Below are 21,395 nucleotides of genomic sequence, written 5' to 3'. Positions count from 1 at the left end.
CAGATTTCAGCGGCACCTTGTGACACTTAGAATGCCATTTCATATCAAAGATCTGAATCCAGCAATCTTACCTGTTGCACCGTACTGTCCTTGGACTCTTAGGAAACTTCAAAGGCCGTACCATTTATTGTGGCCTTACCCAACTAAGGGCAATCCAGTCAACACCTCAGATTGTACAGCATGCATTGTTAGCTTGAATTAAGGATGATCCAGAACCAGTTGACCTGCTTCCAAAGTGCCAGCGCTCTTGGATTTGCTGAAGGGTTGTGGCATGGGTGCTGGCCACCATCTTGGATTTGCTCTGGCGCAGCCCTGCAGTTGAAGGTGGTGGTAGTGTTTCCTTATACACAGCGGACATGAGGAGTTCTTGTGAAGTCAACTGCAAGATGTGAGATGCCTGCGATAATGCCCCGAGCTAAAGCCACCCCTGCTTTTGTCACTCCTCTGTATCTGTTTCTAGGTGACAAGTCCAGTCCAACACTCTCCAACTGATTCTACCACCTCTCCAGAAAGCAGAGCCACTCCTGGATCTCCAGGAACTTTGCCTGGCTCTCACAGAAGAGAAGGAACACCAGCTGGTGCACCAGGGGCTCCAAGAAGTGCTCCAGCAGGAGCTCAGCCAGGCCAGCCTGGAGCTCAGCCAGGCCAGCCTGGTGTTGCTGGTGCTCCAGGGGCCCAACCAGGAGCTCCTGGGGCCCAAGCACCCTATCCCGGGGCACCCGGGGCCTATCCCGGAGCCCCTGGAGCCCAAGCACCCTACCCTGGGGCACCCGGGGCCTATCCCGGAGCACCTGGTGCCTATCCTGGAGCGCCTGGGGCTTATCCTGGAGGCCTAGCACCCTATCCTGGGGCACCTGGGGCCTATCCTGGAGCACCTGGGGCCTATCCTGGGGCTCCTGGGGCCCAGCCTGGTGCACCTGGAGCCCAAGCACCCTATCCCGGAGCACCTGGGGCCTATCCTGGAGCACCTGGGGCTTATCCTTGGGCACCTGGGGGCTATCCTGGGGCACCTGGGGCCTATCCTGGGGCTCCTGGAGCCCAGCCTGGTGCACCTGGAGCCCAAGCACCCTATCCTGGAGCACCTGGGGCCTATCCTGGAGTACCTGGAGCCCAGCCTGGGGCTCCTGGAGCCCAGCCTGGAGCACCTGGAGCCCAAGCACCCTATCCTGGAGCACCTGGGGCTTATCCTGGGGCTCCTGGAGCAGCCGGGGCATACCCTGGGGCACCTGGAGGCCAGCCTGGGGCACCTGGAGGCCAAGCAGCCTATCCTGGGGCACCTGGGGCTCAAGCTGGAGCCCCTGGGGCCCAGCCTGGGGCACCTGAAGGCCAAGCAGCCTATCCTGGTGCACCTGGGGCTCAACCTGGAGCACCTGGGGCCCAGCCTGGTGCACCTGGAGATGAAACAGCCTATCCTGGAGGCCTGGCACCCTATGCCGGAGCCTATCCCGGAGCCTATCCTGGAGTCCTTGGTGCCCAGCCTGGTGTTCCTGGAGTTCATGAAGCCTTCCCCGGAGGCCCTGTCATTCCATGGATACAAGCTGGATATCCTGGACCCCCTCCATTCTATCCTGGTTCTCCTGATGCCCAAGCTGGGTACCTTGGTCAGCCTGGGATTCTTTGGCCCAGTCCTCTTGGTTACCAGCCTGGTGAGGCAGCTGGTGCGCAGCCTGCAATGCAGCTTGTATTGCCCCCTGGGCCTGTCCTTGGAGCTACACCTCCAGCATCTCCGCTGCTCTCCGTCGCAACCCCCATGCCACTGTCCGAGTCTGGCTCCACTTTGGCCCCAGCCCGCTACTCTGAGACTGTGGATGCCCTGCGGTCTCTCGCTCAACTGACGGACTTGTATTATGCTCTGCGAGATCAGATCAGTCTCCTCGATCAATTCAAGTGTGGCTATGCCGATCTCCGCAGGCTGCAAGACTTCCTCACAGATGCACGTATGTATCATATGTGTACCGGGTTTCTGTTTTAAATGGCAAATATCTGGAACCTGCTTCGGCAAATTTCCAACAGGTTGGGCTACCATTTTTTTTCTGGAAAGGGAAATCTAAAAATGTAAGCCCACCCGAATGTTTGGAGGGTTGATTTGGGGGTTCGAGCTAACCAGGAGCATGCAACCTGTTGGACGTTTCCTGGCAGCATTTCTTGGGCAGTGTGGCCAGTGATGATGGGCATAATGTCTGGAGGGTCAAAGGCCACCAATCCATATGATGAATGAGCATGCTCAGTGGGCATACTGCAGGGAGGCTAAATGGAGAATAATTGAGTACCTTGGAAGCAGGGCCGTCTCGTCCATAGGGGCTGGTGCCGCGCCAGGGGCGCCCCCGCGAGCCCGCCAGCATACCGGGCGCCCCCTCCCCAACCCGCCCCCGCCCCCATGGGTGGGCGGGCTGAAAGCCAGCCGCCCTCGCCTCCCGGAGCCCCAGCTGGAGTGCTGGAAGGGCGCGCAAAGCCCCGCGCCGCTCCAGCACCATGCCTCTCATCCCCCGCTCGCCCACCCCCCTTCCCGAGGGGCGGCCTGCATGGGAGGGAGGCGGGCGGAGAGGCGGCACACCGGGGGCGCTGAGGGATCACCGCGCCACGGCAGCCGATCCCTCTAAGACAGCCCTGCTTGGAAGGTAGCTTGGCTGGAATAGGAGCCTTCCATGTTTTAATTCCTACTTGTATATAGTCATACCTTGGTTCTCGAACGTAATCCATTCCGGAAGTCCATCCGACTTCCAAAAACGTTAGAAAACCAAGGCGCAGCTTCCCCTTGGCTGCAGGAGCTTCCTGCACTCAATCAGAAGCTGCGTCAGACGTTCGGCTTCCAAAAAACATTTGCAAACCAGAACACTTACTTCCGGGTTTGCGGTGTTCAGGAGCCAAAATGGATTCAAGGAACCAAGGCATTCGAGAACCAAAATACAACTGTATGTACCGACAGCGAACTTTCGTTCTGTGAGTGCTGAATGTTATTTAACTAAACTGGCGTCATCCACCCCACAAGAGGGAGATGTAAGCTTGTTTGTGGGGAGAGGGGGGACCCCAAAGTTTGCAAAAAAAACACCACACCAACCAAAACCCCAAAACAGTGCACTTAGAATGGACTATCCCTAAAGAAGCGGAGGGAATGGGATAGACTGTCCCTACAGAGGGCATGGCTGGTTGGTTGGAGCCCTGAATTGGGCACTACAGTGTTTTGTCACCTGGTGGCTCACTTGTATATATTTATCATTCTACTGTATTGTGTCTTTGCTGGATAGTTTATCGGAACCTTGCTCTCATCCCACCTGATCTTCCTGAAAAGCTTGCTGCACTCCAGGCAATGGAAGAAGACATGAAAACTGAGAAAGAGAAGGTAGGGGAGTGTCAGGGAGAGAATATGCTGCCTTATTTTCAGCAAGAATGTTTTCAATCAGGTTTTCATATAAGAGGTAATTTGCCCAGTCCTAAGAAGCATCCTGTTCTTTGAAGCCATCAAAACATATCAAAAACATAAAGCTCAACCTGTGAAATGTTATGAATGGAATATATTTTGACCAACTTCCTAAACACCAAGAAGTTGCACAGTCAATTGGCCACCTTTGACAAGTTTCTATTACAGGCACCCCCAAACTCGGCCCTCCAGATGTTTTGGGATTACAACTCCCATCACCCCTAGCTAACACGACCAGTGGTCAGGGTTGATGGGAACTGTAGTCCCAAAACATATGGAGGGCCAAGTTTGGGAATGCCTGCCTTACTACTTAAAACAAGCTTCTGAGTAACAGTAATCCAAGCCACTTAAATTGAAAGCTGAGATTTTTGAGAACTGTAAGCTGGTTTGCATGCTACTTTAATCGCAGAACTTGTAGAATGATTTTATATTTCTGATTTCCTGCAGTTCATCATTTCTGAATTATAGTGATGTTTGTTAGCTACAGGAGGTATCAGGTGCTCATAATTCCTACCATGGATGATGAGATCAGTGAGACTCACTTTAGTTGTTATTTTTCTGTGCTTCTGCAAACTGCGATTTAAAATAGAATGTGCACTAGCTGCTTGAAGCTCAGTGGAGTATTTGGGTGGTCCTAGTGTGGTTCCCGTTTGTCTGGATCACAGTGACCACCTAACTTCACCAGGCTTTGTTTGATCCTGCATCCTGCTGTAGTCATTTCCTTGAGTCTCCTGCTGACGCTTGGTCAATTGCTCAGGGTCTAGTCTTGCTTGGTTGTGGCAGTAAACATGTGCTGAAAATAAATCTGCCTTCAGGATTGTTAAAGGGGATTGTTATTTAATTATAATTGCTTCCCACTTTTTCCTTTTCTCTGAATATGATGACAGTATTCGCAATGTCATAGGGACGCAGGTGGCACTGTGGTCTAAACCACAGAGCCTAGGGCTTGCCGATCAGAAGATCGGGGGTTCGAATCCCCACGACAGGGTGAGCTCCCGTTGCTCCCGTTGTTCGGTCCCAGCTCCTGTCCACCTAGCAGTTTGAAAGCACATCGAAGTGCAAGTAGATAAATAGGTACCCCTCCGGTGGGAAGGTAAACGGCGTTTCCATGCGCTGCTCTGGTTTCGCCAGAAGCAGCTTAATCATGCTGGCCACATGACCCAGAGATGAGCGAGATGAGCGCCACAACCCCAGAGTCGTCCACAACTGGACCTAACGGTCAGGGGTACCTTTACCTTTACTCGCAATGTCAGACTTAAGCTTTCTCTCCTTTTTTGTAATTCTTAGTTCCTTTGACACCAAACCCTACATATATTAAGTAAAATAGAAACATCGTCACCCCACCCCACCCATCTCCCCATCCCACCCACCTCTTTCCCCCTTTTCTTCCTAATGTCTCAACAAACAAAATTGATTTGTAAAAATGTTACATGGAAAAAATACGAGAGAGTTATTGCACTACCTTTGTAAATCAAGAAAATCTTTAATAAAAAATACCTAAAAAACAACAACAGGGGAATTCATCACTCTACTATTTTCCCTTTAAAGGTTAATATTGCTCATGATCTTCATTTAACAAATGTATAACCTTTTCAGTATATTCACAATGTAGTCATATAGTTTACTTTTTGTTGCTGTTGTTGAGGTGTCTTTAAGGCTCTTTAAAAGATGTGCTCTGTTTTATTTGAGATGCTATGGGTGATGGTTAATCTTCAGCCTGATTTTGTGACTCTAAACTTGAAACTCAGGCAGTAGAACCCCAACATTGTGAATCATGATGATGCTCCAGTTACCAATGAATCAGTTTAACATTCCTCATATGAAGCACTTTCTTAATCTCTAGACCTGAACCTTAGCTCTGCTTTATGTGGATGTAAACTATCTATTGTTTACAACACGGGGAGGTGAGGATGTGCCCCTTTCTCCCAGGGACTTTCCATAAAGGAAAATTAGTGTTTCATGACCAAAGTTCTTCCAAGGCAAGTATGGCTTTTGATCCCCCTACCCCAATTGTGATTCTAGTTAAACAAGATCCAGAATGTACTTGAAGGAGAGCTGGCAGAAACAGATGACAAACTGGAAGGAGCTGGTCAGATCAACATGCAGATAGGTTTTCTGAGGTAATTAAGTAGCCACTAGACTGGAGGAAGCCACCTAGTAGGCGAGTCCAGTCTCAGTCTTATCAGCTAAAACATTGGCTTGTCATGTTTGGTGTCACCACAACCAACTTAATTGTGGAGTTACGTAATTGTTTGCTGTACAGTGAAAAGCCAGAATGGGATCTGGTGGCGCTGTGGTCTAAACCACTGAGCCTAGGGCTTGCCGATCAGAAGGTCAGTGGTTCGAATCCCCGCAACGGGGTGAGCTCCCGTTGCTCGGTCCCAGCTCCTGCCCACCTAGCAGTTCGAAAGCACGTCAAAGTGCAAGTAGATAAATAGGTACCACTGCGGTGGGAAGGTAAACAGCGTTTCCATGCCTGCTCTGGTTTGCCAGAAGTGGCTTAGTCATGCTGGCCACATGACCTGGAAGATGTCTGTGGACAAACGCCGGCTCCCTCGGCCTATAGAGTGAGATGAGCGCCGCAACCCCAGAGTCGTCTGGACCTAATGGTCAAGGGTGCCTTTACCTTTAGTTCCATGGAAGTTGAGGGGTCTTTCTCAAGAGTGCAGCTGAAACAAGATGCCACAAAGAATTACTCAGTGAAAATTAGAAGTGGTTTGAAATTTCACTGGCTTTCTAGTGTATACACACTTAAAAAAAAAAAAAAGAATTCAATTGAGTTTTTTTCAATCATATTTTGGAATGTCATCGGTATTCTTTTTCCCTAGGCAGATTAAATAGAAAACTTTCTCTGTGGAGCAGCTTTCTCTGACCTGGTGCCCTACAGATGTTTTGGACTATAATTTCCACTAGCCCAAGCTAGAATGGCCAATGATAAACTCCCAACGATGGGAGTCGTAGTCCAGCAACATCTGGAAGGCAGAAGGTTGGCAAAGTGGCTCCTTCACTTTAGAGCACCAGTGTACACACAGAAGAGATTTCAAACACAACCACCCAAACCTGTTAATTTGTAACATACCTCAGGTTAAGAACTTAATTTGTTCTGGAGGTCCGTTCTTAACCTGGAACTGTTCTTAACCTGAGGTACCACTTTAACTAATGGGGCAATTCTGTTCTCATCATGAAGCAAAGTTCTTAAACCGAGGTACTATTTCTGGGTTAGGTGTGAATACAGCATGGAAAGGTCTTGTATCCCCCAAATAAATCATGTGTGGGGAGATAGGGAGGCCTAAGCAGCTGCTTAAGACTGGACCCAGTGGATGGAGCTGAGGCTTGGCAGAGGTCAGCACAGGAGCCCCTTTTCCAGTTTTAGCATCCCTACTTTAAAATCCACACCATACATTTAAAGCACCAGTGTACCACTTTAACCGTGGTGGCAGGCTTCTCCAAAGGAATCATGGGAGTTGTAGTTTGCTAAGAGTGCTGTGAGTTTTGAGCATATCCCTCACACAGCCACAGTTCCAGCACTCTCTTAATAAACGTCAGCGACCAGTATATATGAGTGCTTGTGAGAAGATCACGGATGCTACTGACATGCAGTCCCTCCAGTAATATGTCTCTGGGTGTGAGGAAGTATGATGTGATTTCATTGTTGACTGGCATCTGCTGAGGGCAGGAAAAATGATTGCCTCACTTCACTCTGCCCCCTCATGTAACCAGGATGACTCAGTTATGGCTTGGCAGTGTCTGCATCTATCCCTTGGGTGCCAGATAGGAAGGAAGGAAGGACTCAAATGATGGACTTGGTCCATATTGTTCCTCTGGTCAGGGGCTTACCGGTAATTACAATTGTGTGGGAAATGGCTCCCATGCCTCTAGTTGTAATTGTGAATGTGCTGAGGAGCCCAGCACTCCTGGATCAGAATCTCTGAAAGAAGGAACACTGTGTAGATATATTGTGAGTCTTATAAATTTTGATGGATTTGCCGTGTTCTGAAATATGGAACATCCTTTATGTTTTATTGTACTCACAGTTTTCTCATGTTAATTTTAAAAAAAAATATTAAAAGTTTTTCACAATGCAATAAGATAACAACTACAAAAACTAAAGAACAAGTAGAATATGGAGAGTGAACTCACAGTTTTCTAAGGGACAATTGCCATAAGAAACACCTGGCATTCCTAGGAGACAGTTGTCATTTGTAAACCTTAGAAAGAGATATTTTAAGCTCCACACCCCCATACTTAAAGTTCTCTAATTCACAGCTGTGAAGGCCCCTGCAAGTGGTCTGTCTTCCTTAAATTGATTCTACATTTCGGGGGGGGGGGAGTAGCTAGAAGTTGAATTGCCAGGATGATTTCACACATCGCTGGGGCATTTTGCAGTGCAATGTGACATGATTACAAATAAATATGCCAAAGCAAACCCCTACCCTGGAAAGCTGACCAAGAGGCAAGAAGGTGCATTTAGGCAGTTGATTGTGGCCTAGTTTCAGTGAGCTACACCCCAGTTTACCCCAGAACTGTGTTGTGAGTATTTCTGATTTCCTAGAGACACACACTCCAAAAACGACTTTCTTTTCCCTGTTTGGTGAGTAACTCCTCTCTATTGTTGTTGGGTTTGCGGTACAGAGCAACAGTGCATGATATAGAGAAAGAGCTAAAGGAGCTCAGAAACAAGCAGGATGCGGGGAAAGCCAAACTGGAGCAGTCAGTGACCGACACTGCCATCTACCTGCAAGAACAGGTCAGCGAGTAAAATGTGAGGTCTTTCTTCCTGGCTGCCAAGAATCAGTCACATGGTTTCCCCTGGCCATTAGTTTGGGTTCAGGTCCCTTGCCTGTCAGATCTTCTCTTGAAACCTCTGCACTTTGCAAGGGCTCTGTAGAGGTGGCTCTTTCACAGTGAGATGGAAAGCATGAGACGTAGCTTTCTAAGGAAAGCATGAGACGTAGCTTTCTAAGGCAGGAGCCAGACGGGGTTTGGAAATTCTAGGAAAGAAGATTGGTCCAAGTTCTTCTGCTGACGCCTTAAGCTGACAGCCACCTTGTAGTTAGCCAGGAGGAGTAACAGTAAAGAGGGAGTAAGAATCCCTTCCCAGTGATCAGCTTGCCAGAGACGCTTGTTCAGGTTGCCCTGAAGAAGTACACTCCTAAAATTGTAACTTTCTTCTACCGTTGGGTTCAGCTGTGTCATTGGGTTTGCTAATCAGGAGTTTGCAATGATGCTGTCCTTGATTTAATAAGCATGCCCTGCTGTGATGTGGGGAAGCCCACAACCCTAGGAGCAGTTTTGATCTGATTTGGGAGGACTGGTTCCACTTTTACAAGTAGATAGGTAGCTGAGAGTTCTCTGGGCTGGCTTAGGATATATGTCCCTGCAGGATCCCCACAACTGGTACATGGACAGCTGCCTGTTTTTATTTTTAATAAAAAGCTCCCTTCATAATCCTCCTGATAAGGGAGGCTGACTCAAGCTCTGGCTGCTTCTGCTCAGTGGGGCAGACTCTGGTTGCCTTGCTTTCCTGCTGCCTTGCAGGGCATTTTGCTCTGGAGTTGCCAGTGTTTTGAACTGGCCCCTGTAGCTTTCTGCTTTTAACAGCAATTTGTTCTGCAGCTATGAGCAGGTGTTAATCTTTGGCTCCATGTCATGTAAAGCATCACCTGCTGTTTCCCACATGCTGAACCTCTTCTAGAGGTATAGAGGAGGCTACACTGTCCTGATCCTCTCCCCCAATGGTAACCCTGTTTCTTTCCCATGGCCATCCAGCTTAGGTTTCTTGGAATGCTCACTTTCTGCTGTTGTGGATTTGTAAGGGAAGTGCCACCCACCCCTAACCTCTTATTGGCTTCCCACTGACAGTCAGATGAGAAGCGTGACTTTTGACCATTTAGCATCAAAGGTGATTAGATTAGTTCATTTGTTTCCCCCACCACCAAACAGCACCTAAATCGTCTATGCAAGCCCAAATGTGGGAATTCCCAAATAAAGTGATGGAGGAACCATGTCATCAACAGGCCAAATCCCAAAGGAAGTTTTTCCCAAAGAGAAATGGGGTTCTCTAAGCCTCTGACTGCTCCTGCACACTTCTACATCTGAGGAAGCTGTGGGAGCTCAGGCCCAGTGGTGCTCCCTACATTTCACGTGTTGACTTAAGACAACCTGGATGCTTTTAAAACTGAAGGGCAAGGTGCGAAAATGCCCTGGGTTGCTTCCAATTAGTGATCGCAACAATGAAACTGTAAAGAAGTTACCAAATAAATACTAAAACATCCACTGCATTAAGCAGATTGAAGAGGCATGGGCTAGTAAAACGGTATTTGCTTGGGGAACAGAAACGTTCAGCAGGAATACATCCTCGGTGGAGCAAGCATTCCACAGATGGCATGCCACCACGAAAAAAGCCCTTTCCCCCAGTCAGCCAGCCACCCTCACTTCTAAAGTCAGGAATACCCAGGGAAGTGCTTCAGAAGGAGATCTTTGGCCAGGTTCCTGCCGCACTCCCCAGGGAACCCACTCCTGCCGTGCATTCTCAGGGAGCTTTAGAGCAGCTGCAGCAGCCAAGGGCCTCATGTTTCTGACACCTTTACGATACCCATTTGTAAACAGATGCAACTTTGCCATGAGCTACACCAGATGGGAATGAGTGAAGTGCAGAAAGGTGGCAGTGTAACCACAGCCTGATCCTAAGGGGGTCCGCGTTAGCTAAAATGGCATCAACAGTGGCACAGAAATCTCAGGCAAATGCCCTTGGCAGTAAGAGATATTTGTGAGTGACTGTGTAGAGGCAGAGGGAAAGTGAGGGGACTGTAGAGTGTCCTGTTTTGGGCAGTGAACTGGCACATGATGAAATAAGTGCCACTCCTTGGCCACCGAAACCTCCATCCCCTCCCCCTTGGCAGCCTGAGAGCTAAACCAGAGATTGCGCTAAATGCATCTGTTCAAATTGCAAGGGGGCAAGGACCAATTTTCATTGGACTGCAGAATGTGCAGAAGACTGGTTTAACTCTTACAAACCCCCATAGTCCTAACAAAAATCATTTTCACAATTCTTGCTATTAGCTCTGTATGTGGAGGAGCTTCCCTTCCAGAGTGAATAGAAACTTTGCGGGTAGGCTGGGGTATATATCATGTCCACGTTGGCCCTTGAGAGTTTAGCAGACCCTGCTTTCTAAAACTTCCACCCCATCCCTAGTCATGAGTTCTCGAAACTTTATCTCTTAGGTGGCCACTGGGATTCTTGGCATTATGGTTGTGTTGCCAAACCCTGCCTGCTCCTCTTGCCTCTGCCTGAAAATAATGTAATAAATTGCTGTTGGCGTCCATCTGTCTTGAGAGACAATGGAGTGTGCCAATTAGAGCAGCATGATATAGCAGCCGCCACCCGCACTCGACCCGTTCTGTGGAAGATAAGAAATATTTTGTTGTCTGACTCCCTTGTCTAAAGCTGGACTCCTCCTTCTCTCCCTTGCCCACAGTTAGACAAGCTTAGAGGTGTCATAGAGAACATGATGGCTTCCTCGTCCACGCTGCTGTCCATGAGCATGCCACCTACCCCGGAGCCTGGGGTGGCTCCGGCCCAGAGCACATGTGCAGCTTGCAGCTTAGATGTCAGTGAGAAGGTTAGCCAGCTGTTCAAGCGCTATGAGCAGCTGCAGGACTTGATTAACAACTTCATGTTAAGGCAGGCAGATGGCAAACTAGCCAAGAAACCCAAGCACCGCCAGGTAAGGCCGGCGCAAGAATGTGACCTCAAGTTTCCAGGAGGAGGGCAGAGGGAGGACTTCAGGGCGCTCTGTGTGGATGCTAAGGCCTGATCTGAGACTTAGTGGTAAGGCCTGAAGAAGGCTCATTTTAGGAGTTACGTGGTGGGAAGCTGCGGGACACTGAGGCTTGGAAGCAGAAGCTACGGAATCGTAGAAGGGCTCTCCAAATGCATGATTCAACCTGCTGTCCTCAAATGGCATTATGTGCGCATCTGCCCATATTCATATCATTTATTATCCTGCCTGTCCCTAGAGATGGGATCGCTGAATCCCTCTCCCATCCTCTGAAGGGGGATAGAGATATTCTTTTCCTAGGTAACATAAGCAAGGAATTAAGAAGGATTGAACAGGCCACCCTACCATAGTTAATGGTTGTGTGCATGGCTTTTTGTGATTCTGTTTTCTCATATGGCATCTTTTTGTTCTTTGTGCTCTGTAACAAAGTGCAAGGATTTGTGCTTTCCTTTGTATGCTGAAAGTGCATTAATATCAGCACCTAGGGGCAGAATGGAAGTACAGTGCAACATCAATGTTAAGTAGGGCCAGGGGTGAGAACACAACACATGTTTCCATCCAAAGAGGAGACACACGCAAAGGCAGAACCCACAGGTGTCTGCTCCTAAGTACAAAGTTATTGATTGATGGTGTACGGTCATCTTCAGGCTGTAGTTCTGATCCAATGTAGATAAAATATGCATTGCACCAAAACGAAAGGGAATTAACACACTTGGGGAGGGATTTAACTAAGGAGACCCATGTCAATGTTGGCTTTCATTACTTTGTTGCCTTTGCAACCAGGATGAAGAGATGCTCAGCCAAATCCAAAGCACCATCCTGCAAGTTCAGGATGACTGTGAGAAGCTGAACGCCACCGCAGGCACTCTTGTAGAAGATCATCGCCAGAAGCAGAAGGAGATCAATGTAGGTGATCTTGACGCCAGGTTAGAGGGACAAATGACATGGGACATTCCCAATGTTCTTGCTTCACAAGGATTTGGTGGTGCTTCCTCCAGGGGGAAGCAGCTGGCTCTCCTCCCTCTGCTTACTGTCGAGAGACAAAGCAGGTGACTGAGGCCATGAGAGTATAGCTGTGGCAGCAGTACTGGATATCCAGCTGGGTTTGTTGGCATTTGGTCCAAGTAGCTACAAATCAATCAGCACCAGCAAATCACCTCTTACAGCAGATGTGCCAACATTTGGTATTCGCGGGGGGGGGGGGGAGCCTGTTCTCCAGGGGCCATCGTGTTCCCTGCCACCAAGACTCCTCATGGGAGAACAAGCTGTATAATAAGCCACCAAGTAGCTGCCAGCCAGATTGTCCAAAAAAAAAAAAAAAGGTGTGATGCTAAGATGTGCAGTATCTTGGCTCCTTGCTGCTGTTGAAAACAACTTTGTTTTTTCTTACAAGTGGGTAGGAGTTCTACCTGATGTTCACTAAACTTTGGTAGGGGCCCCATCAAATCACCCTGTTGCCCTCCTTGGCAAGTGGGCATCCTCCCACCCCCGCTCTGCCCCCAGTATCGATTCCCAAATGTTGTGCTAGTTGACCTAAAGCATGCTTTGTCAATACACTAGCCTACAGTCTATTATCAGTATCACTCATAGAAGCACAAGATGGCTCACTTTGGAATGAGAGTTGTGTGATTGGCAGTATTTGGATGCAATGAGACCTTGCAGAACATATGCTAGTAAATGAATATATATATATATATATATATATATATATATATATATATATATATATATATATATATATATATATAATTTTAAATAAAAGTGTAGTGGGAATGAAGAACTCTGTGGCCTTCCAGATGATGTTGGACTACAAACAACACCCATCATCCCTGACCATAGGCCATGCTGCCTGGGACTGATGTGAGATGAAGTTGGAAACACCTGAAGGGCACCAGATTCCTCTGCCCTGCTGAGTAGGAATGTGAGTTTCTGGGGTAACCACCTTTGATTATTTTGCTTTGTGCTCTTTACAGATGTTGTTCAAGTCCCTGGAGAGACTAGAAAGTGTAAAAGCGGACAAAGACAGCCTAGAGATGGAAATTGATGTGGTGAGGAGTTGTACTTGATAACACATCGCAGTTGTCCCATGCGCATCAAGCCATGGTTAGGTGCTCCTGCATAAGCCCTGCTTGCAGAGGGAGCTAGCGCATGAAGTAGATGGGGGCCTGGACTCTGCTCCCAGTTTTGCAGCCAACCTGCAGGGAGTCAATGGCAGTTTGCATCCTTTTTCTGGAGTTGAACGGGGATTCTGGTGCTTGCCATCATTATAGATTGGAGGGAGATGCTCTCTGGACATTCACACTCAGAACTACTGACGGGAAGGGCGGGGGTGTTCTTTGCAATACAGACCCGACCAAAGATATGCCCCCATCTTTCCCCCTACTTTTCCAGAAAGCAGATAAGGCTGCCCTTGCTGCAAAGGTCAGCCGTAGCCAGTTCGATGCCACTACGGAGCAACTGCATAAGATGATGCAGGAGTTGTTGAACAAGATGGCTGGGCAAGAACAAGATTGGCAGAAGATGCTTGACAAACTCTTGATTGAAATGGACTCCAAGGTAAGCAAGGCTCTTGCCTTGCCCATGATTCACAACCAGGCCAATGAGGGCATCCCAAAGCGTCCAGAGCTTCCCATGTTTGCGGTTCAGTGCTGTGGAATGTGGCTGGGAGTACCCAGTGACTCATGCAGAAGCACATCCCTTTCTGCCCTGTTCCCAACACTTACTGTAAGTGCTTATGCTGGTGAGCCAGCCATAGGCTGAAGGGTAGGAATACACATGATTCCTGCCTCTAAATACTGGATTCCAGTTTGTTTCTGGATACAATTTGAAATGCCAGCTTTTACCAGTAAATCTCTATAAACAGGGTGTCTAAAGTAGGGATGGATAGGCCAGTCTAATTGCCAACCAATGTGTGTTTTACATGTGTTCACTCGTGGTTCCCATTCTATCCCATTTATGCATCAATCTTTTTAATGCATTTAAAAAATAATAATCCTGTGTAACGTGTTTGATCACATAAAATACATATTTCTGTATGAACTTTGTCCTTAAATACACATTTTTGAATGCATTTTAGTATTATTATTGTCTTTTATCTGAGAACTATATTGCAAAAATAATAAGGGTGCAAAAAGTGGAGGATAATTGTGTTCTAATCTGCTGTCCAGGAATGCAAATCAGACCAGGGTCACTTAAAAATGAAGGGCCAAATGAAATAGTTGACCATCCCTAGACCGAAGGCATGCCTTCTCCTATAGACACCTGCCTGTTCATACCAATTGTCATCTGAGGCTCTTCTCTGCTAACCTGCCTTCAGAACCTGCACCTTTTCCTTCTTTCCCTTTTAAGTTTCTTTTAATTTAAACATACAAAACAGATCAACATTTCCATTCTTTACACACCATACAATTACGGTACCTTAAATGTTTTAACTCGCTCCCTCTCTAAAACAATACAGTGTAAGTTAATATATGTAATTGTATGCTAATATCGCCATCCTGCCATTATTTATTTAATATAGCTTTTATGGTCTTTCGTATTGTTTTCAAAGTATCTCATTTCAGCAGTGAGAAAGCATTAAATGACCCTCAGCTAAATCTTTGCTTCATTTAATTAGTAAAGGGGGAACAAAATATTTCAATTTGTTCTTCTCTCTGTTTCTCCCCCCACCCCGGCCCATCACAAGGTCTACTCTGTGGTTGCACCTCGCCTTTTGAAACGCTCCCCCGGGGTATTTCCTCCATATCTAGGCCTTTACCACTTAGGCACTGATTAATGACACTGCCATTTTTCCAGCTTGTGTTTAAATGGACGCACGACTTTCCTGCTGTAAGCTGCCTTGAGCACCAGAAAGGTGGGCTGAACGATACTTTGAATGGCAGCGACTCACTCAATGGGGCGGAGCTTCAGTGCTAGCTTCCCAGCGGTGCCGCTTCCACGACAGTAGCGTTGCAGCTCTACCCTACCGCGTCAGTGCCTTGGACATGCAGCTCTCTTCAGAACCGTTCTGTCCCTTTCTGTGCAGCTGGACCGCTTGGAACTGGACCCCTTCCGACAGCAGCTGGAGGAGCGCTGGAAGGATATCCGGAAACAGCTGAAGGAGAGGATGCCACAAGAAATAGGAGACGAAGCTGCTGGGATCAGGAGGTAAGAAGTTGTGAAGCTCTTATTTTCCGGTAGACGTATGATAAGAGCGGGCAGATGTCAAGCCAAATCTGATGCACGTTGCCACACGTGTCTCACGTCTGTGGTGTGGTGTGAAAGTGAAAGCCTCCAACATGCCAATGCACAACATGCTCCTTGGAGCCGTGTGCTGGTTTTATGGTTGAAGGGTCTTAAGTAGAGGAGCAGAATGCTGAGACACTGCCTTTCAGGATAAAATGTGTTGGATGGACTATTGCTCTTTGGCCTGGCCTGACCTCAGCGCACTTTGTATATCTAGTATGAGTTCTTGAAAGAAAGGCCTTTGGAGTAGCTTGCACCCTAACCTAGCACTTGGAAGAGAATGGTTATTCTCCAGCAAGCTGGGGTCCATACGTCCTACTTCTCTACTGTACTCTTTGGGCTCCGGGTATTTGTTTTTGACACTTATGCTGGGAACAGTGAGCCCTGTTCCAACACCGAAAGCCTTGCCAAAGATGCTTTCTCTACACCATCCTTGGCTTTTCTTAGTTCTCTCTGCTCAAGCTCTTTTCAAGAAGTGTTTGCTGCTCCTAGGCATAGTTAGCAGTTTGTGAAACAATACACTCTTGGCTTGAAGGAGTACACCTTGCCCATCTGCCTATCTATTCTCCTATGCCATTAGGTTGCCTAGAAACCTCTGCTTTCAAAGAGTGGAAGTTATGATTTGGAGGTGGGGGGGTTAAAAAATACTGCTTTGGAAGACTGGAAGCCATTTTTCACGCTTACTCCTGCAGTATGATTAAAGTAGGCCTAGGGTCGTGTGGCCCTCCAAGCTTCTCTGTCTTACTCTCTGTACTCTCCCCGGACTACACCCTCTCTTCTCCCTGGTCCCAGGCAAGTCAAAGGAGTGGTGGAATTGATAGCTCAGTTGGTTAGAGTATGGTGCTGATAACACCAAGGTTGCAGGTTCGATCCCCCTATGGGACAGTGGCATATTCCTGCATTGCAGGGGGTTGGGCTAAATGATCCTCAGGGTCCCTTCCAACACTACAATTCTATGATTCAGCCACCACCGTCTGCTCATCCTCCTTGAGTGTTTTTGCAATGCATTTCTTCAGTAAAAAAAAATACACACAAAATTGTGTATGTTAGAGTACAAAAATGCATTGTGTTATGGAAAATTGCCAGCAGAAATGTGTGTGTTAGGTAAAATTACATATAACATGCACATCTACAGAGAAATGTACACAAAATTGCAGGCAATTTTTTGCCTGGGCATTTCCCCCTTCCCCCCTTTTTAATGCAAACTAATGTGGAAAACTAATGTGGAAAAAAACTGGGGCACAAGTGGCACTGTGGGTTAAACCACTGTGCCGCTTGGGCTTGCCAATCGAAAGGTCAGCGGTTCAAATCTCCATGACGGGGTGAGCTCCCATTGTTCGGTCCCAGCTCCTGCCAACCTAGCAGTTCGAAAGCATGCAGTGCAAGTAGATAAATAGGTACTGCTCTGGTGGGAAGGTAAACGGCGTTTCTGTGCGCTGCTCTGGTTTCGCCAGAAATGGCTTAGTCATGCAAGCCACATGACCTGGAAAAACTGTCTGCAGAAGGGGACAAACGCTGGCTCCCTCAGCCTTTAAAGTGAGATGAGCGCCACAACCCCAGAGTCTTCCGCGACTGGACTTAACTGTCAGGGGTCCCTTTACCTAATGTGGAAAAGGGGTAAACTGAACTTTTAAGACTGGAAAAGTGAGAAACCAAAACTGATAATTTTGTTCATCCCTACTAGATGGGGCTCCGAAGCTTGGATGTTCCCCTGCCTATAGGCATCTCAATCGCACTCTGCTGCATAGCTGTGTTTTTAGTTTTGTTGCTTTTTTTTGGAAGTCTTTTGGAAGGAGTGGCCCAGTAGCTGGCACTCTCTCATCCAGGGGTAGGCAACCTAAGGCCCGGGGGGCCGGATGCGGCCCAGTTGCCTTCTCAATCCGGCCCACAGACGGTCCAGGAATCAGTGTTTTTTTTACATGAGTAGAATGTGTCTTTTTATTTAAAATGCATCTCTGGGTTATTTGTGGGGTATAGGAATTTGTTCATTCCCCCCCCCCAAAAAAAATATAGTTCAGCCCACCACATGGTCTGAGGGATGGTGGACTGGCCCATGGCTGAAAAAGGTTGCTTCCCCCTGCTCTCATCCCTGCACGTTGTTGTCAATGGATGCTCTTTCCTTCACTGCTGCAAGCTGCATCACCCACGTGTTACCACCAGAGGGTGGTGGTGCTTGCGACACGTGGGGACATGGGGCACAGCTCACTCACCTCAAAGGGAGAGCGAATAGCCTCAGCGAATGGAAACTGGCAATTACAAATGCATTCTGCTGGGCGGAGGGTGGTGGCACAGTGAGCAGCCCCCATACAGTATGCCCGTTATGTAAGAAGATAGAGGCTGGATCCAACAGCCAGGCAGGCCGCCTCCCAGGCCTTGCTCGTTGCTTCCCTCCACATCCTTAGACGGAACGAAACAGTGACTGTACTTGAAAGAGTGGAGGAATAAGGTGCAAGCAAATGCTTTCCGACAAGAAGCGTGGTATCCCCAGGCGAAGTTGTGTGTGCGCAGTTAATTCCAGCTCTTCCTCCAGGGCGATCTTCAAGGAACAGAGAGGCTTGAAGCTGCTCAAATCCTGCCCCATGCACCAAGTACTCTTTCCCAGCAGTAGCTGGTGGTGCCAATTCCTGACTCATAGCCTCGCTCACCTCTGCTTCCTTAACGTCAGTCAGTTGGGATTAGGTAAAGGTGTGTCATGTTTGGGATGGAAGGATCTCCATAGCTACCTGATCTCCACCAGAGGAATCTCCACCAGAGGAATCTGCTTTCCTCGAAGAAGGAAAAGAGGAGTAGGGAATAGAAGTACAGTACAAAGTGCAACCGACGTGCAGTTTTGAGGAGGGGGGGTGCTTGTTTTCTAAAGCAGGTCGCTGACGTTGTTTTTGCATGCAATTTGACATTTAGATTTTTAAAATGTGTTGTTCTGAAATATCGAGAATGGTCTCTTGTTGCTCTCTGGCAGCTCTCCAGGTGGTCAGTTTTAAAAAGGAGGCACCCAACCTGCTGAGTGTTAGGATGCCCAAGTTAATTCCACACTTACGTTGCTACCCAGGCAGCCAGAAACTACATAGGAACGGGGCAAAAAGGCAGCAAGTGAATGTGCTTGGCCTGCTTGTGCTGCAATGTGCGAAAAGTGCCTTCTGCATCTCCTCCTCATCCACGGAGAGATCTGTGAGTGTGTGGTTTTACCAAGCACGTAAGGAGCTCCCTACACACAACTTGTGTTGCTTCTTCCTCTGCTGTTGTGAGCCCACAAACCTTTCAACTTCAGGGCATCTTCCCCCCTTCATGAAAACATGTGTACAAACTATCATTTTACTCTACTTTGCACAGACCGTTAAGGCAAACTTTTGCATATCCTGTGTCTCACCTTCCCCCCCCCCTTGCTCTGTACTCCCGTTACCGTAATTCCTTCATTTGGCCTAAGCATCTCTTTTTCTACCCAAACAGGAGACTCCTGGCCCACTTCCACTGCATCTCTTGCGACCGACCTTTGGAAATGGTGGTTCCTGGCCCGTAAGTCCATGTGTGGAACTCTTATGGTGCTTGTGTGCGTATGTTGCTGTCCTGGGCTCCTTTGGAAGGAAGGATAGAAAATTAACAATAAATATTTATAGGGGTATGTGGTGGTTTAAAAATAGGTGCAGTACAGGACTTGGAAGCTGGGCGGTTTGGATTTGATTCCTCCTTGCTCAGCCATTGTGGGCAAGCCACAGCCTCTGACTGGTAGCTTGGGAAAAACACATCCCATCGGCCAGCCCAGGGTCATGCATGGCCTGCCCTTCCGTGACAAGCAGATGTTAGCAGTTGAACCAGGGACAACTTCCTTGTCCTGTAGCTGTTTCGTTCTCCCACCCCTCGCTTTGCTTAACCTGCTTGCTTATTGTCTTGGCAGACACATCACAACACTCCCTGCTGTGCCAGGTTTACCTCCTCACCAATCCCTCCGGCCATACATGGTTTATGAATTGGAACAAATCAGGCAGATGAACCGCAGGTACACAGAGGACAAGGGGCTTCTGGGGTTTTGTTTTCTGGTTCCTAGCTTGTGTGTATTTTAAGAGGCAAGTCAGGTGGCAATTGGACGGGGCACAGATTTGGAAATAGGGGGCCTGCTGGGGAGAATGAAACTGAGAAGACAGCAGATGCAAAGTGCCTGTGGCCTTGGTGATATTGCTATCATTCTGTTGGGGGAAGGCAGGAGTGGTAGGAAAATAGCTTGCAGCCCAAATACTCCTGCCTAGCAAAACAAGATTTTTCACTGACAGGTTGGACAGAGGGAGCTCTGACCAACATCGCCCCAGCTCCCCCATTTCCTCTGCCCCATTTGCATGTGACGAGAAGGGGGCAGTCGTTTCAGCAAATTGGCAGGTAGGGGAGCAGGGCAGGGAATTAGTCTCTGTTGGTGTGGCGAGGCTTTTCCTGGCAGCTAGTGGACGCCATTGTGTGTTTCCTACAGTTCTCTTGCAAACAATATTCTGTCACCGTGTAGCAAAAAATTACAGTGGCATCTGTTAACCGGAGCCTAGAAGAAAGAGCCCCAGTGCCATAGTTAGGAAACTGGTGGTGGAAGGGGGGGAGGGACGTAATGGGGTAGGTGGGGGTGAATCCCTCCCTTTCCTCCAACCATTCCTCTCAAAATTTGACTGAAAGTTTCCTTTGGGCAATCTCTCAGCACAGCCTTAGATAGAAGTGTCACTGGATGGAGCAGTGTTCCTCAGCAACCCCTCCATTTGTTACACCCAGAGGATCTTCTGCAGAAAATGTGTCCCGTTGAACATGTGTCCTTTGCTTTTTAGATTCTTCATAGCTGTCAGTTTGAGTGAGGTCCTCCCGGGTAGCATAGCTCCATGTAAATGTTCTCACTAGTTCCTGCTTTCCCACAAAAGGAGTGTAAAATGCAAGCAAGGCATGCTGGAAGCCACAGACCTGCTTAACAGTATGATTTCTCTTTTCCGTTCTCTTTCTGTGGCTGTTTGCCGTCTCCTTGCTCTCTGGCTTGTGCTGCTGCACCCCACCTTTCCCCTTCCTATCCTATTGTACCCCACCCTAGTCTGAAGCTAGGACCTGGTGTTCGTTTTGATGCACTGGAGAAGAGTGCGAGTCTCAATAAGCTGCGCCGCATCCATTCCAAGATGCTCATGGATATACAGAAGGTGCAGAGCCATTACAGTGGTGGAGCAGCGAAGGTCAACGCTCAGATGATCAGGGAGATGCTGCAGGCCCAGTGTCTTGGCTCAACCCCGTATGGCAGACGGTAGGAAAATAAAGGTCTTGAGCAGTTGAAGTTCATAGCTCCAAAGAAACGAGAAGCAAAGTAGGACTGGCACTAAGTCTGAAAGCACCCGGGACAGATCAACTTCCAAGCCCCACCCACAGCAAGAGTTTCATGCCCTTGTGCAAAATGGGAATTGCCGCTTCCTGGCCTCACCCACCGTACCCCACTTCTGCCGCCACGCCCCAGTTCTTGCCGAGCCTGGTGCAGGCCAGGGTGCTCCTCTGAGTATTGCTCCCCTAGAGGGAAACCAAGCAGCAGCCAGAATGCAGGAACACCCTGGCTCTTGCCAAACTTGGCAGGAGCTTGGGCACTCCCCCAAATGTTGCCGCTCGCTTGGCTTCTCCACCTGGAGGCGGGGAAGACGAGCCGCAACGCTGCATGCTGGAATGCTGCATCCTCGGTGGCAGAAGTGGTGGAGAGGGCAGAGTGCCGCCTCTTGCACTTCTGCCACCTGAGGCAAGCGCTGTTCCCTGCATCACGGGCGAGCCGGCTCTGGCTGGTTGCTGCATCCGCCTCCATTTTATTATCGCAGAACGAGTCTGGAGGAATACAAGATGTTGGTGGCTCAGGCCACTTTGCTCAGTGCTTCTTTGATGAGTATGGAGTTGGGTAAGCTACATTAAAACAAAAGGGGAGGGCAGCAGAGTCAGCTCCAGTGGGTTTTCTGGGGGTTCTGGGCCCAGACACTTACCCCATC

General features: G+C 48.4%; 1 protein-coding gene across 2 annotated transcripts in view; it reads left to right on the top strand.

Annotated features, from left to right (window-relative positions):
* QRICH2 (glutamine rich 2) overlaps positions 1-21,395 on the top strand; it is a 39,285-nt gene that overhangs the window by 10,463 nt on the left and 7,427 nt on the right. For both annotated transcript variants that reach the window (XM_033139402.1, XM_033139401.1), the window contains 12 exons: positions 461-1,937; positions 3,246-3,340; positions 5,441-5,538; positions 8,051-8,165; positions 10,897-11,145; positions 11,983-12,105; positions 13,173-13,247; positions 13,591-13,755; positions 15,224-15,345; positions 18,871-18,936; positions 19,316-19,417; positions 20,474-20,677. In XM_033139402.1, the coding sequence (XP_032995293.1) occupies positions 461-1,937; positions 3,246-3,340; positions 5,441-5,538; positions 8,051-8,165; positions 10,897-11,145; positions 11,983-12,105; positions 13,173-13,247; positions 13,591-13,755; positions 15,224-15,345; positions 18,871-18,936; positions 19,316-19,417; positions 20,474-20,677 (2,891 nt within the window). The remainder of the gene's footprint in view (positions 1-460; positions 1,938-3,245; positions 3,341-5,440; positions 5,539-8,050; positions 8,166-10,896; positions 11,146-11,982; positions 12,106-13,172; positions 13,248-13,590; positions 13,756-15,223; positions 15,346-18,870; positions 18,937-19,315; positions 19,418-20,473; positions 20,678-21,395) is intronic.

The sequence above is a fragment of the Lacerta agilis genome, chromosome 2 (assembly GCF_009819535.1).
Source record: "Lacerta agilis isolate rLacAgi1 chromosome 2, rLacAgi1.pri, whole genome shotgun sequence".
Classification (NCBI taxonomy): domain Eukaryota; kingdom Metazoa; phylum Chordata; class Lepidosauria; order Squamata; family Lacertidae; genus Lacerta; species Lacerta agilis.
Note: the sequence above shows the minus strand (reverse complement) of the source record. Positions and strands in the feature narration are given on the sequence as shown.